Genomic DNA, 15,503 nt, shown 5'->3' with positions numbered 1-15,503 from the left:
AATACGTTCCCATCCTTTGGCTTATTTTTTATTGTAACAAGAAAGGGTGGTGGTTGGAATAATAGCCAACACTCACAAAGTGCTTGCAATGGCCAGGCATCTAGGACACCGTGAAACTCTACCAACAACCCCCTGCTGTAGGTAGTACTTTCATCACCTCTATTTACAGAGGAGAAAAATGAGGCACAAAGAGGTTGTGGCTGAGGTGAGTTACGGCAGTGAGTGACAGAGCTGAGATCTGAAGCCAGTTGGGCCCAGCATCAGAGTCTTACTCATTATGCCATACTCCTTGCCAGTGTGGTCAGTTGTGTCCGACTCTCTGTGACCCCATGGACTGTAGCCTGCTAGGCTCCTCTGTCCATGGAACTTTCCAGGCAAGAATACTCGGTTGCCATTTCCTCCTCCAGGGGATCTTCCAGACCCAGGGATTGAACCCGTGTCTCTTGCATCACCTGCATTAGCAGGCAAATTCTTTACCACTGTGCCACCTGGGCAGCCCTGTCTTGGTATAGAGTTATTTTATATCTTCTTTTCTGGCTGACATGTTTGTATTCTAAGAAACCCTTTTAGGATACCAGTTCTTGACTGAAAGGTGTGAGGAAAGGCAATTAGATATATTTCAGGAGAGTAGTCCTCCTAGCTCCACCTTGTCTGCCAATTGACATTTCCTTCTTTGACCTCAGATGCTATTTAAGGTTTCTCGATGACCCTGAGGTGCTACAGGTTCCTGAACTGCCTTCTGAATCATCCAAGGAAGATTAAGCTGAGCACAGCTGGTTCATTCACTAAATAAGGTCTACCACCAGGCACCCAGTATTGGCACTCCACCTTCAACAAAGTGCAGTCTGATGGGGGAAAATACATATTAATCAAACAATTCTGTGACAAGGGCAACTAAGTACTGAAAGCATAATAAGGGTCTGATCCAGCCAGGGGATCATGGAAGACTGAGGAGGGGTTGGCTGAGTGGAGACCTTGAAGCACGAGGATTAACTGAGTGAAGGGAGGTGGGGAGAACATTCTAGGCAAGAACATGATAGTCCTGGGGTGGGACAGAGCATGGTAAATATCAGGCTAAGGAAGCTGGAATGGAGAGACTCAGGAGTAAAACGGGGCCTATAGTCCTTCCAATCCACCCCCCACCGATGTCCTCTGCTTGCCTTTTGTCTGTGGAAAACTTTAGTCAAAAAATAAGTTTAATCAGAGAAGTGAGACATACCAAAACAAAGTAAAACAGTCAAAGGAGATTAAATAATAGTAATGTCATCATTAAGTATAGCCAAGAAACTTTAACTTTTTCTCAAGGGCTATAGATAATATTCTCAGCCATATCCTGTGAGCTGTCTTATAGATACCAAAACACCAGGTGAAGTTAACTACATGATGACCAGGCTGTCCCCAGGACAAGAGCTGCCACAATACCAAGAACTAGCCACAAAGAAATGGGAACAAATGGACCCTGGAACTGAAGATTAACTGCATACCTAAAACAACCAAGGTGATGCTGCTCAGACCACTGATGACCAATTTGAAGAGGACTGTCAGAGAAGACTGTGCTGTTTCTGCATGTAGCAGCCCCAATCCCCCAATGTGTCTATAAAGTTCTCACCTCCTGCTCATCAGGGTTGGGGGAGTCAGCCTTTGGACATATGCCCTTGCTCCCCATACCACCCCCCAGTTGCCAGCATCTGAAATAAAGCAAACTTTTCTTTCTACCAAGCTGACCTGTTTATTGGCTTTTGAGTAACAAGCAGCCAGACCCACACACTATTTCGGTTAACAGAAAGAAGATACTGATGAGGTGGCAAGATCAGACCACACAGGGCTTGTAACTCATGTGGAACTTTTGATTTATCCTAAGAGGGAGGTGAAGCACAGAGGGGTTTGATCAGATTTGCGTTTTGAACCCATCAGTCTGTCTGAAGTGTGAAGGACTGTTGTTTTATAGAAATGCTACTTCACTGAAACCCCACCACAATCCTGTGAGGATTATTGTTATTCCAGTCATACAGGTTTAAAAAGCCTAAACAATGTGCTCAGGTCATTCCACTACTAAATGACCCGGAAAAGGACCTGAGTCTTCTTGATTCCCAGCTGCTTCCAAAACTCCTTCCTTAAATAAACCCAAGTGGGGGCAAGTCGAGGCCTACCCTGATCTCTAGGAATAGTTACCAAAGGGAAAAGGCATGTCCCCCTCTTTCCAGTCACCTGCCTGCTCATTGGGGTGCGCCCACAGTCCTCTTCTATCCTCAAATGCCTGCCAAGCAACCTAGCACAAAACTGGCCAAAAAAGAACCTTGTTGGTCAGGTGATTAACACTTGTCTTCTCTCCGCCAGTTTTATTCAAGTAGCCTAGCAACTAATAGTGCAAATTTATCAAAGCAGTTACAGTCAGCACCTTGAAGGCTTGATTGCTCCCTGAAGTTCAAGGCAAATTACTTTTAAAATTCAGTTCTAATATCCTGAGTGGCAACACACTTGGAGCACAAATAACTTTTGCCTGGGGAAACATCTGCATTCTCAAAAACAATGACATTGACTTATCTCAAATATACTACATTTCTCTTTTTTGAAAAGAGTAAGAGGATAATGCAGACAGGATTTCAGAACCTGTTCTTTGTAGGAGGTATGGGGGGAGCAGGATTGGCATAAATAAGAACTGAGATATTATCTCTGCTCTGGCAGGAGAGGGCTTCCCAGGTGGCCTAGTGGTAAAGAATCCCATTGCCAATGCAGGAGACCCAAGAGACACAGGTACGATCCCTAGGTCGGGAAGATTCCCCAGCGGCATCCCACTCCAGTAAACTTGCTTGGGAAATCTTGTGGACAGAGGGGCCACAGTCCAGAGCCGGGACCGGACTGAACACACAGACACCAAGCAGAGGGTCTGGGGGATGGGCGTAAACACCGTGAAGAAGAGGTGAAGTGCAGCACTTAGGCACTGCTGGAAGGCAGGAAAAGAGATAAGGTGGGAGAAATAGAAACAAACCGACCAGGGATTGCAAGAGGAAAGAGAATGGTTGAAAATGCACAGGGGAAGTAGAGAGAAAACGGTGAGAAAGCAGAGGGAACAAAGACACGCCTGCACGGAGGGAAGAGTACCCTCCTGTCCTGACCCTGACAGATTAGGCTGTCTTAGCAGACTGTTACGATCCCGACTCCCTGTCACTCGACTCCAGCCAGACTAACTTCCTTGCCGCTCTTGAGCACCCCTGCCTTAGGGCCCTCCATTTGCTGTTCTTCCCGCAACCATCTACACCAGGTTTATCTCCTCAATTCCTGGGGCTCTCTCTACTCGACGGCGTCCCTAACCACACCCTAGTAAAGTAGCACCTCCCTCGCTCTCTAACTCCTACCCTGCTTTATTCTTAAAGCTGCAATCAACCAGCCGACAAACTATTTGGCTATTGTCTGAATTTCACCACCACCCGCCTCCCCGTTTCCCAGAAGGTAAATTCCGTACGAATGGGGACTTTGTTTTGCTCACTGCTCTATCTCCAGTACCCAGAACGGGGGCCTGACGCTTTGTGGAGGCTCCATACACGTCCTCGAAATCAAGGGAGTGGGCGCGGGTGAGAGAAAGGCAACCGGAAGAGATTAATTCGGAAGGGGTAGCCGTCTATGGGGTGGCACAGAGTCGGACACGACTGAAGCGACTTAGCAGCAGCAGCAGCAGCTAACGGAATAGCACACCTGCCATTCTTTTTCTCGTTCTCCCCTCCCTCCCCGTCTTTCCCTCTCCACTTCAAACGCTAAGGACAAGAAGCAGGAATGAGAGAAATACGAAGAAAAAGAATCCAGGTTAGTCCAGTTCAAATCCTGATGAAAAGTGCAAGGGTTGGAGAAGGGCTGAAAGGGAGAAAAACAAATGCACACGCAACAGTGAAAAGAAGTGAAAAGTAAGAAGAAAAGACTGGTAGACGTCACTCTCTCCACTCACTCTCTGACTCCTCCTCTCGGCTGGCCCGAGGCGATTCGCCTCGGTCACGAGCGCGGAGGAAGCCAGACCCGCCTCTCTCGGAGGATGCCCCTGGCCCGCCTCGGCTGAGGCCCGGCACGCGCCCGCCCGAGCCGCGAAGGCGGCAGGACTACAGCTCCCAGGGTGCCGCGCGCGGGCGCGCCTGCGCAGTGCAGCGGGAGGCGGCGGTCTGTTCTCCGCTGAGGAGGAGCGGGGCTGAGGAGGGAGGCAGCGGGTGAGAGTTCAGAGTTCAGCAGCAGCAGCCCGAGCCCATGATTCCCATATGCCCTGTAGTTTCTTTCACCTATGGTGAGTATAATGTGCCCCTCCGGGGTCCCCGCCCGGCCCTTCCCCGGCCCGGGGCGGCGGGGAGGCGCGGGGGTTGGGGCAGGCTCCGGGGAGGAGGCGGCGGCCGCCGCCACCCGGGCGTGCGAGTGAGTGAGGGAGTGCGAGGCGGGAGGGGGAGGCGGCGCGGCCGCGGCCCGGCGAGGGCGGCTTCTCACGGCGCCTCTCTCTCTCTCTCCCCCTTCCCTCCCTCGGCGTCTCTGCCCCTCGGCGCCTCTTCTCCCGCCATGGGACCCGACTCTCCTTGCCCGCCGCAGTGCCCAGCCGGCTGGGGGAAGATGCCAAAATGGCGACCGGCAACTACTTTGGATTCACCCACAGCGGGGCGGCGGCGGCGGCGGCTGCGGCCCAGTATAGGTAACGGCTCCCCGCTCTTTCCCTCCTCTCCCCCCGCCCGCCCCTCCGCCGGGATCCCGCCGACGCGACACCCCCGCGCCCGCCCCCACCCCCTCCGCCCCCGGAGTCCCGGCCCGTGGCAGGCCGGGCCCACGGCCTCTCCCGGCCCGGGAGCGAGGAGACGGCGAGGCTGGGGGCCGCGGAGGGCCGCCCGGGCCTTCGGCGGCCCCGCAGCTAAAATGGCCTCCCGCGGCTTCGGAGCCGCGCCGCCGCCCCCGCCCGGCGGGCTGAGGGAGGGAGCGGAGGCCGAGGCCCGTGCGGTGCCCCCGCCCCCGCGGGCCGGTCCCCACCTCTGATACCCCCTCCCACTTGGGGATGGAGAGAGTGGGCGAGGGCTTCTCTGAGGGAGTGGGGGTCGCCCCGGCCCGCGCGCTGCCTCTCCTCGCCGGGTGTTCGGGCCCCCGAGCCCAGATAACGTGTCGTTTTCTCGGCACCTTCTCCTGCGTCCCGTGATCTCACCTGGCTCTCCACCCGAGCCCCGCAAAACCAACTGCGGGTGTCATCGCATTCATTTGGTTGATTTAGTTTTCCCTGTGAGGAGAGAGGTAAACACACCAACCACCTGTGAATTGTGTAGCTGGTAGGCTGGAAAAGATGCGCGAAGTTTCTAGTGCTGACAAATGAGTCCACTGCCTTGTTGCAGCTATTGTGATTAGGCTCCAGGTAGGCCAGTAATTCCCCTGGGTGGGTCTTTCTCCTCCTGAGAAATGAAAAGGGCTAGTGAGGTACAGTTAGTGAAATGCCCCATATGAAATATCTACCTTAAGGGAAGCTCTAATTTCTGAAATGTCTGTAGTTCGTTATATATCTTCTCAAAAGAAAGAAAACTAGATTTTGTTACTTTTGAGTCATTCTGAGAGGCTCTAGATTCAGGCATACAGGGCTCCTAAGTGATGAACTTTTTATATAGAAAGATTATATTAGATATCTGTGTAGTAGGCAGTGTAAAACCTAGATAGTTTTCTCACGTCATTCACTTCAGGAGGCGGGTGCTCTAATGGAAAGGACATCACTGGGAACCAGAAGACCTGAGTTCCAGTCTGTTTTGCTCCTGGTTTTATGACAGTGGGAGTATCTTTTAATTGAGCTGTCATTTTCCTCATCTGTAAAATAAGGCTGCCTTTTGTGGTTAAAACTTGTAATTCTGAAACACAGTTGCCATATTTCATGGAATAATAAGATGCTATGTCTTGCAAGCGCTTCTCTGGTGGCTAGGCGGTAAAGAATCCACCTGCCAATACTGGAGATTGCGGTTTGACCCCTGGGTAGGAAAGATCCTCTGGAGAAGGAAATGGCATCCCACTCCAGTATTCTTGTTGGTAAATCCCATGGAGAGAGGAGCCTGGCAGGCTACAGTCCATGGGGTTGTAAATGAGGCAGACAGGAGTAGCAACTAAACACCACCATATATTGTAAAGAAAAGGGTGTCATTATTTTATGTATCACTTAAAAAAAAACTCACTACCGATTAAAATCACTCAATGCTTAAGACACCATTGATTTTTAAGAGATATATAAATATTTTATTGATGAAATTGATATTTTACTAATTGTTGAATGCCTTGAACGCATGTGGCATCTTTTACAAGTCCTTTTACCTTGAAGCTTACTTGCAGAAAAAAGGACTGAGATGACAGATTATTGGAGCAAAAACGTTAAAAAAGAAAAAGTCTTTGCTTAGAAGTTGTGATCGTTAAACACTGGTGAAGTTTCAGCTACTTTAAACAGCTGATAATGTTCGTGAAGGGAGAAAAATCAAGCCATTTTTCTTTCTCTGGGAAATAGGAGATAACTAATGAGCATCTGTGTCATAAATCTACTGGTACCAAGTACTGTGTTCTAGACAAGACTGTTTAACCACTTACATTTTAATTGTTTAATACTATTTTTCTGTTATACTGTTCACAGAGTGATGATAGATTTGTTGGATTATTTATTAACTGTTTACTGAAAACGTAGTGAGTTCTTTGTGGCGGTTTTGAAGTTTTTTTTTCTAATGCAAACCTATAGATAGAAATGAGGGGAGGAAATGCCAATTTAAAGGTACTTAATCACTTTTTGATGAAAATATTTGCATATATGTATTTTATCCCAGTATAGGAAGCTATTACAGAATTTGTGTATCTAGTTTTTTTGTTGGGTTTTTTTTTCACTTTGAATCTTAATAGTTTTAGTAAACTGTTACGTCAATCCAAAATATTAAACTGATTGTTACATATTTATGTGTGTCTAATACGGAAGACCCGGGTTCCACCCCTGGGTCAGAAAGATCTCCTGGAGAAGGAAATGGCAACCCACTCCATTATTCTTGCCTGGAGAATACCATGGGCAGAGGAGCCTGGCAGGCTGCAGTCCATGGGGTTGCAGAGTCTGACACGCCTGAGCGACTAACACTTTAATGAGAAAAGACTAGTCTTTTGACATTACTTATTTATGCATATATTGGCAAAACTAATTTTTAAGATACTTTATCCTTGTACATACCATAGTACATGAAATTGTTTGTTTTTAATGGAAAGAAATCAGATTTAGTAATGCAAATACTTGTTCAAGGATGATCAACAAATAATAGTAAAAGCATATGCAAAAAATGCAGTGATGATGTTCATCTTTCTTCCTGTCTAGAAATCATTAAAATACAACTTTCAGACATGGAAGACCACGGATTACTTATCAAAAATATTTTTTTTTCTTTTAATTTAAAGGATATAAACTCAAGGAAATCTTAAACATTTATCTGTTGGATTACATGAATAATTGGTTTCACCTGTCCTAGAGTACTGATAACAAAGTAACTTTCTTAAGTCTAGGTTTAATTGTGGTTCTTAGTTTTCTTAGTTACAGCTATGTAAGTTATTTGATTAAATTTATTTTAAGTTTAAGCTTTCTTTTTGCTTGTTAGTATTTGAGATTTATAATGGTATACTAAATAGCAAAGTTCTTTAAGAGATGTTATAAGAATCTAAGTCCTGCTACTAATAATTTTTAGATAAACCAAGTTTTTCTTTTGTATGCATATTAGCTATTTTGTGATAAGCTTTTACTCAGTCTTTGTGCTACTGAATAATTTTTCTTCCTGCTTTCTGTATTTCTTTTTTTTTTTCTTTTTGTATTTCTTCTAACGCTACTAAATAAACCTGTGTGCCATTTGGCCACTATTGCAAATGTAATCTTTTCATTTTCTTACCGTTCATGTGCTTTTTCCCCCCTTGGAAATTATAAAATCAAAAAAAATTATTAATTATTGTATTTATATGTATATGTTTCTCATAGAATGTTTATTTGGGGTGTGCAGGACAAAGCAGACTCCAGGCATGGTGAAAAAAATTGGAATGGCTTCATGGCAGAAAGAGAACTTGGTTGGATAGGTACCTACTTCAGTACAGTACTCTTTTTTGTTTGAGAATATATACTTTAAAACTTTTAGACATAATTTTATAATAAATTTTGGAGAAAACCATTTTTAACAGTTGTAAGGACTTACCGTAGCAAAGAATGTGAGAAACGTAATTCTCAGTGGAAAAAGCTTGCTAAAAATTAATGTTTCATAGGATCAGATCAGTTTTTTTCCTCTCTTACTGGGAGTTATACAGAAGTTCTCATAGAAGTTCTTCAGTTTTTTAAGGAATTTTTTGGCATAAACAAATACACTATATGTAATACAAACTAACATAATCCCATTGTAGTTTACTAGTAATAGGACATAATCTTTTCTTTGAGAGTTTTAAACAGCCAGTTTCTCTTATTCCTTAGAAAAGCCATGGATGTTTCAGTTCTTGTCACCTTTCTATCTACTCAAGATACTTGTCTGTTTCCTGCATAACCTGAATCTTTAGTTTGTGCTTAAACTTTCTTTGTTTGTTCTGTCTATAATTCTTATCTGAATGTTATTCTACCTTCAATAAAGTTAGCTATTTAAAATAATCATTTGGCAACATTTTTTACCCTGTTAATATCTAGAATTTATTGAGTTTAAAAACTTGAGTAATGATTGTATAGCGATCCGAGATAATTGCCCCCATATCTTAGAATAATAATAATCTTAAATAATAAATGCTTAAGTGGGTTTTGACTGTTGTTTGGCTATTAGCTTAAACATCTGCTAGTCATCTCATCTAGTGATTCTTGAGATGTCTTTTGGACATCTGTTCCTAAAGGATGAGTATCTCTTCACATCACTAAGGTAACTTGGATAGGCTGATTAACCGGTGAATTTTCTTTTTTTTCCTTCTCTTTTTTCCTTTTTATTGGAGCTTAGAGTTAAGAATATTGTATCTTGGAGGAAAGAATAAAAGTAACACTAGTAAGGTCACTAACAGAGACTGTGAAAAAACCAGATGAACAGGTTTTTGAAACCAATGTTAATGATGGAAATTTACTGGCTCTACCGAAAAAAATTTACTGCAGCTGCTAATTATATTAACTCTTCCATTGTTGAATTAGAGATCTTAGGGTTCATATTGCATGAATGAATTTGAAATAATGAACATTCTCTTTCCAAAAGGATTAGTGCTATTACAGGGATGTGTCCTGTATGTGTTATTAATAGCCTTAAGGGCAGAGTGAGCCAAAATAGCACTCTATAGAATGCTTAAAGTGTATTCTTGACTGTGCTTTTGCTTTTGTAGCCTGCTTCACAGTATACTATAATGAAAAGGGAATGAGCTAGTCACACTTTGGATTTGAATCTCTGTCTCTTTAGGCACTTGTCCAAGTCCCTTAATTTTTCTACGACTTGGTTTCTTCAGCTGACTTGCTTTGAGGTGAAGATTAAATATAAAACTTCCTGGCCTAGTGCCTGATTTTCAATAGGTACTTTACCCATGTTAGTTTTCAGCAGAGATTTGCATAATAATATTAAACGGGTTCTAAAAGCTATCCTTAGTTGATAACTATCCTACATTTAATATATGGAGTTTCATCATCTCAATGGAGGAGGAAATGGCAACCCACTCCAGTGTTCTTGCCTGGAGAATCCCAGGGACGGAGGAGCTTGGTAGGCTGCCATCTATGGGGTCACACAGAGTCAGACACAACTGAAGCAACTTAGCAGCAGCAGCAGCAGCAGCAGCATCTCAATGTTAAAAGTAGGTACTTGAGTATCAGTTGACAGCCTCAGTTTCAGTGTCAGTTTAATAGAGACCTCCAAATTTTTAATTACTTGAAAGTAACATGATTATAATTAACAGACAAATATGAGAAATAAGAATTCTGATTTCCTGCATCTAAGTTCAGGGAAATATTGGTAACACTCATGTTTCATCAATGTCAGATTAGATAATTATATTTCAAATAAGTTCTTTGTACATAGCCATAAAATCTATTAAGTAGATCTAAAACTAATGAGATAATGCAAAACATTTTAAGGAAAAAATAGGCTATAAAGAACATAAAAGAAGACATACATGAAGATGGGCTGTGTTCATGGAGTGAAAAAAAATCAATACTATCAAGTTAATCAGTTTTCTCCTGAGTAGTCCATATGTTTAATGTAATTCCAGTAAAGACCACAGCAGACTTTTTGGGGTAACTTGATAAATTCTTATGTTGACAGTGAAGAGAGTATTTGTCCAAAAGTAGTCAAGACAGTCTTGTCATGATATCATGCATATTAGCAGGGACCAAAAGACATTAAACAGGAAAATGTGGTTTTGGTAGAGGAACAGACAGATCATTGGCTTACAGTAGAGATCCCAGAAATAGATGTGTGCTTACGGGAGTGGATTAGAATATATGGCTGTTTAAGTAGAGATACTTGTCAAAAAAAGCAAATCAGCCAAATTGTTATTCAGAAATAAATAATCAGAATAATCAGAAAACAGTCCTTCGGCTTGTAAATGTAGTAACTGACAAAGTATGTTAGAATTACTAGAAAGAGATTAAAGGTGGGGAGTGTGCCTACGGTACTTATCCATACATTGTCCTTGGCATCACTCTATCATAATTGGGGTTGTCGTTCTAAGAACAACATTGCTTAGTGTATTGTGAAAGCTGTGTACAGTGCAGCTCTTAATTCACCCTTACACAGGGCCAATTATTGAAATAAAGAACATTTGACTTTTTGGTTTTTTTAATATTAGTCTCCTCATGTAATAAGTACATTAAAATGCATTTGTAGGGAGTAACTTGCAGTACACATAGTCCCTGCTCTCAAGGAGTTTACTCTGCTGGAAAATGAGAGTAGGGGCAGGTATACCTACAGGTAACTCTGCCATGGTAATGATCATACTGACTTTTAATAAAAAACTTAAATGGGGAATTGGAGCATTTCAACTATGGGGTTTGAGGTAGTCTTCATGGTATTTCATTCTGAAAATCAAGGCAAGGTCATTTTAGACAATGTGTTGGCCAAGGCAAGAAGGAATTAAATTCTTTTTTGGTTTGTGTAGGTTTTTTTGGACACACCATGTGGCATGTAGGGATCTTAGTTCCCCAGGGATTGAACATGTGCCCTCAACAGTGAAAGCACAGAGTCCTAACCACTGGACTGCCAGGAAATTCTATGAATTAAATTCTTAATATGGTTGGTAGTTGGTGGGTTCTGAAGTCCTGGCTCCCTCTACTAGTTTCCATGTGACATTGGGCAAACAATCCTTTGGTACTTGAGTTTCTTCATCTATAAATTAGAGATAATGCTAATAATTATCTCACAGGATTGAAATTTTTTGAAAAATTCTCCCTTGAAGTGTGATATATATGAAAAGAACACATATAATAAGAGTATAGCTTGATGAAATGTCAGAAGCTGGGCACCACTGTATAACTAGCACCCAGACCAAGAAACAACATTATCAGCATCCCAGGAGGCCTCTACATTCTCCATTGTGGTTTGAGAATTCAATGAAATAACATTTGTAAGGTGCTCAGAATATTCAGTAGGCATTTGGAAATGGAGCTCAGAGTTGGGATAAGGGTCTTAGTGTAAATGTGAATATTAGCCATATGGTAGTGAATCCACCATTGTAGCTGTGAGTATGGATGAACCAGAGGAACTACTTGTCATGCATCAAACATTTAAACATTTAGTAAACTTTTTTTGAATGAGTGGGGGAAAAAAATAGAGTCAGGGTTACAAATTTGGGGAACTTCGGTGTTGAAAGTAGAGCCAGAGAAAGAAAGAAATAACTGGGCCAAGGTGGTGGTGAACAGAGAGCTAGGAGAATGTAGTGTTCATAAAAACTAAAAGAAGATAAAGTAGTCAGCAATATTAAGGCTTTAGAGAGGCCAAGTAAAGAATTGACAGTTATCAAAATCATTGCTTTAATTTTCATGGGCAGCCATTATAGAAACACTAGAATCAAAGACAGGCATAAAATTTTGCATAAAATAGGTTTTGCCATCTAACTTAGTATTCAAATAATTTTTTTTAAAAAATTTGTTGAAGTATGGTTGATTTACAAGGCTGTATTTCTGCTGTACTGCAAAGTGGCTCAGTTATACTCATATAAACATTATTTTTTATGGTCTTTTCCATTATAGTTTATCCCAGGATATTGAATATAGGTCCCTGTGCTCTACAGTAGGACTTTGTTGTTTATCCACAAATAAACTATTGAGGGTCCTAGAGATTAAATGGGCTTAAAGTATTGGGAGGCACCATGTTTAAAAGATTTAAAAAAAGTGAAAATAAAATTTTGAATTTTTTATTTCTTGAAAAAGATAATATAGTGTATAATTGCATTATACTGGTATAGTAGTCTGTGTTAAATGGGCAGAGAACCTGAAATTTGAAGAACAATACTTTTTGATAGAAAAAACAATGAGCCTTTTAAGAATACATATAAATGAGGGCAAAGAGTGATACGGTTTATGAAGATGACTTTATTGTTTCTCTCACTACCCCAGTTCTACCCATCCCAAACCATTTTTTACTATAAGCAGACATAGTCATTATAAATTTAATCAAAATACTCTTATGCTTAAAATCCTTCATTTGCTAACCTTTACTTTCAGAATATCTGGTTATCCTAGCTTCACATTTAGAGGATTTGGGGGTCTTATTGTATAAACTTACAGTTCATTATTCAGATGATATCCCAAAAATTCTGAAAAAATACTAGTAAAAAAAAAGAAAATCTGACATGAAGAGTAGGTTGTTGCTTGTTGTTCAGTTGCGTCCGACTCTTTGCCCCCCCATGGAGTGCAGCACACCAGGCCTCCCTGACCTTCACCATCTCCCAGAGCTTGCTCACACTCATGTCCATCGATTAGGTGACGCCATCCAGCCATCTTGTCCTCTGTCGTCCCCTTCTCCTCCTGCCTTCAGTCTTTGCCAGCATCAGGGTCTTTTCTAATGAGCAGTTCTTCGCATCACGTGGCGAAAGTATTGGAGCTTCAGTATCAGTCCTTCTAATGAATATTCAAGATTGATTTCCTTTAGAATTGACTTGTTTGATCTCCTTGCAGTCCAAGGGACTCTGAAGAGTCTTCTACAATACCACAGTTCAAAAGCATCAATTTTGGCACTCAAGCCTTCTTTATCATCCATCTTTACACCTATACGTGACAACTGGAAAAACCATAGCTTTGACTAGACGGACTTTTGTTAGCAAAGTAATGTCTCTGCTTTTTAATTTTCTGTCTATGTTGGTCATAGCTTTTCTTCCAAGGAGCAAGTGTCTTTTAATTTCATGGTTGCAGTCACCATCTTCAGTGATTTTGGAGCCCAAGAAAATAAAGTCTGTGACTGTTACCATTGTTTCCCCATCTATTTGCCATGAAAGGATGGGACCAGATGCCATGAACTTAGGTTTTTGAATACTGAGTTTTAAGCCAGCTTTTCCACTCTCCTCTTTCACCTTCTTCAAGAGGCTTTTTAGTTCCTCTTCACACTCTGCCATAAGGGTGGTGTCATCTGCATATCTGAGGTTATTGGTATTTCTGCTGGCAATCTTGATTCCAGCTTGTGCTTCATCCAGCCCAGTATTTCTCAGGCTGTACTCTGTATGTAAGTTAAATAAGCAGGATGACAATAAACAACCTTGACATACTCCTTTCCCAATTTTGAACCAGTCTGTTGTTCCATGTCTGGTTCTATTGCTTCTTGACCTGCAGACAGGTTTCTCAAGAGGCAGGTGGGGTGGCCTGATACTTCCATCTCTCTCAAGAATTTTCCAGTTTGTTGTGATCCACACAGTCAAAGGCTTTAGCATAGTCAGTGAAGCAGAAGTAGATGTTTTTTGGAATTCTCTTGCTTTTTCTGTGATCCAACAGATATTGGCAGTTTGATCTCTTGTTCCTCTGCCTTTTCTAAATCCAGCTTGCACATCTGGAAGTTCTCGATTCACATACTGTTGAAGCTTACCTTGGAGAGTTTTTCACATTACCTTGCTAGTATGTGAAATGAATGCAATTGTGCAGTAGTTTGAACATTCTTTGGCTCTGTCTGTCTTTGGTAGGTGGGATGTAATTTTTTTTAGTTTCACCTCTGTAAGTATCCATACCTTTCTCTGAAGAAATGTTAATATATTTGAGATATAATGAAAGATGTATTTTTCTTGAGTATAGGAAGTTATAGAGCACTTTGGTTTAATTTATGGTATCCATCAGCTTTAATTATACCCAATAGCTTGTTTCATTTTTGAGTAATTCTGTTTACAAATACTTAACAAGGATTAACATTGCATGACTTTTTCTTTTAGATGTCTTCCAAAGAAAACTGTTTGCTTATTTTCAAAATGGAATAAAATTAATTTTATCTCAATTACCATATGGATCCACTGGATCTTTTTTTTATAAGTCTAAGATTTAGAATATGGAATCTTAGTGATCTTGTTTTTCTGTTTCTTAAAACATTTTGCTATTTTGTGATCCTAAAGATTATTTCCTGTTTACTCATCACTTATTTCCAGCTATGCTAAGAAAAAAAAAAAAGTAATACAATAGCAAAATGGTTTTGAAAGCACCTCAAAGGATGGTATGATAGTGAAATAAGTGGAAGATATTGCATTGCCCAACATTTTGCATCTTTCAAGATGGTATGAAAGAAGAGAGAGACACTACCTTTAATTGTTGGCTTTTAGTTTTCCTTCAACACAATTGGGGAGTCAGAATTAGTCATTCTCTGTTCATACTGTCAAAAGATAAAGTTAACACAAGAAAATATTTGACAGTTATTACATAAATAACATGAATGCAAGAACAAAGTGACACTACTCAAGACAAATGATAATGGTGAAATTGATTGCATGAGCAAAATCTCAGCTTAAGGGTCTTTAGATACCATATCTTAGATCAGGGATCCCCAACCCCCAGGCCACAGACCATTAGGAATCAGCCACATAGGAGGTGAGTGGCAGGCCAGTGAGGGAGGCCTCCGTCTGTGTTTAACAGAGACTCCCATCACTCCCTTTAAACCTGAGCTCCACCTGCTGTCAGACCTGCACAAGTCTTTGTAGCTCCTCCTGTGAGAATCTAATGCCTGATGGTCTGAGGAGGGGCTGAGGTGATGCTAGTGCTGGGGAGCCACTGCAAATACAGATTATTATTAGCAGAGAGATTTGACTACACAGAGACCACAGTCAGTTGCGTGCAGACTCCTGTCAGAACCCTGTCAGTGAGTGACAATTGTATGAGTGCATGCTAAGTCACTTCAGTTGTGTCCAACTCTTTGTGACCCTGTGGACTGTAGCCTGCCAGGCTCCTCTGTCCATTGGGTTCCCCAGGCAAGAATACTGGAGTGGGTTGGGTTTCCTCCTCCAGGGGATCTTCTAACCCAGGGATCAAACCTGCATCTCTTCCATCTCCTGCATTGGCAGTCAAGTTCTTTACCACTAGTGCCACTTGGGAAGCCCAGGTGGCAATT

General features: G+C 42.0%; 1 protein-coding gene across 3 annotated transcripts in view; it reads left to right on the top strand.

Annotated features, from left to right (window-relative positions):
• Window positions 1–4,100: 4,100 nt before the first annotated feature.
• ZFR (zinc finger RNA binding protein) overlaps window positions 4,101–15,503 on the top strand; it is an 84,389-nt gene continuing 72,986 nt past the window's right edge. For 2 of the 3 annotated variants that reach the window (XR_005724758.1, XM_040262284.1), the window contains exons 1-2: window positions 4,130–4,267; window positions 4,561–4,660. Coding sequence is in view for 2 of the 3 variants with exons in the window: in XM_040262284.1 (XP_040118218.1) it covers window positions 4,231–4,267; window positions 4,561–4,660 (137 nt within the window). In the remaining variant the exon portion in view is untranslated. Of the gene's footprint in view, window positions 4,268–4,560; window positions 4,661–15,503 lie in introns of all 3 variants that reach the window. The other variant, XM_040262285.1, reaches the window with a different exon arrangement.

The sequence above is a fragment of the Oryx dammah genome, unplaced genomic scaffold (genome assembly GCF_014754425.2).
Source record: "Oryx dammah isolate SB20612 unplaced genomic scaffold, SCBI_Odam_1.1 HiC_scaffold_20, whole genome shotgun sequence".
NCBI classification, from domain to species: domain Eukaryota; kingdom Metazoa; phylum Chordata; class Mammalia; order Artiodactyla; family Bovidae; genus Oryx; species Oryx dammah.
The sequence above is the reverse complement of the archived record's forward strand: the minus strand, read 5'-3'. Positions and strand labels throughout refer to the sequence as shown.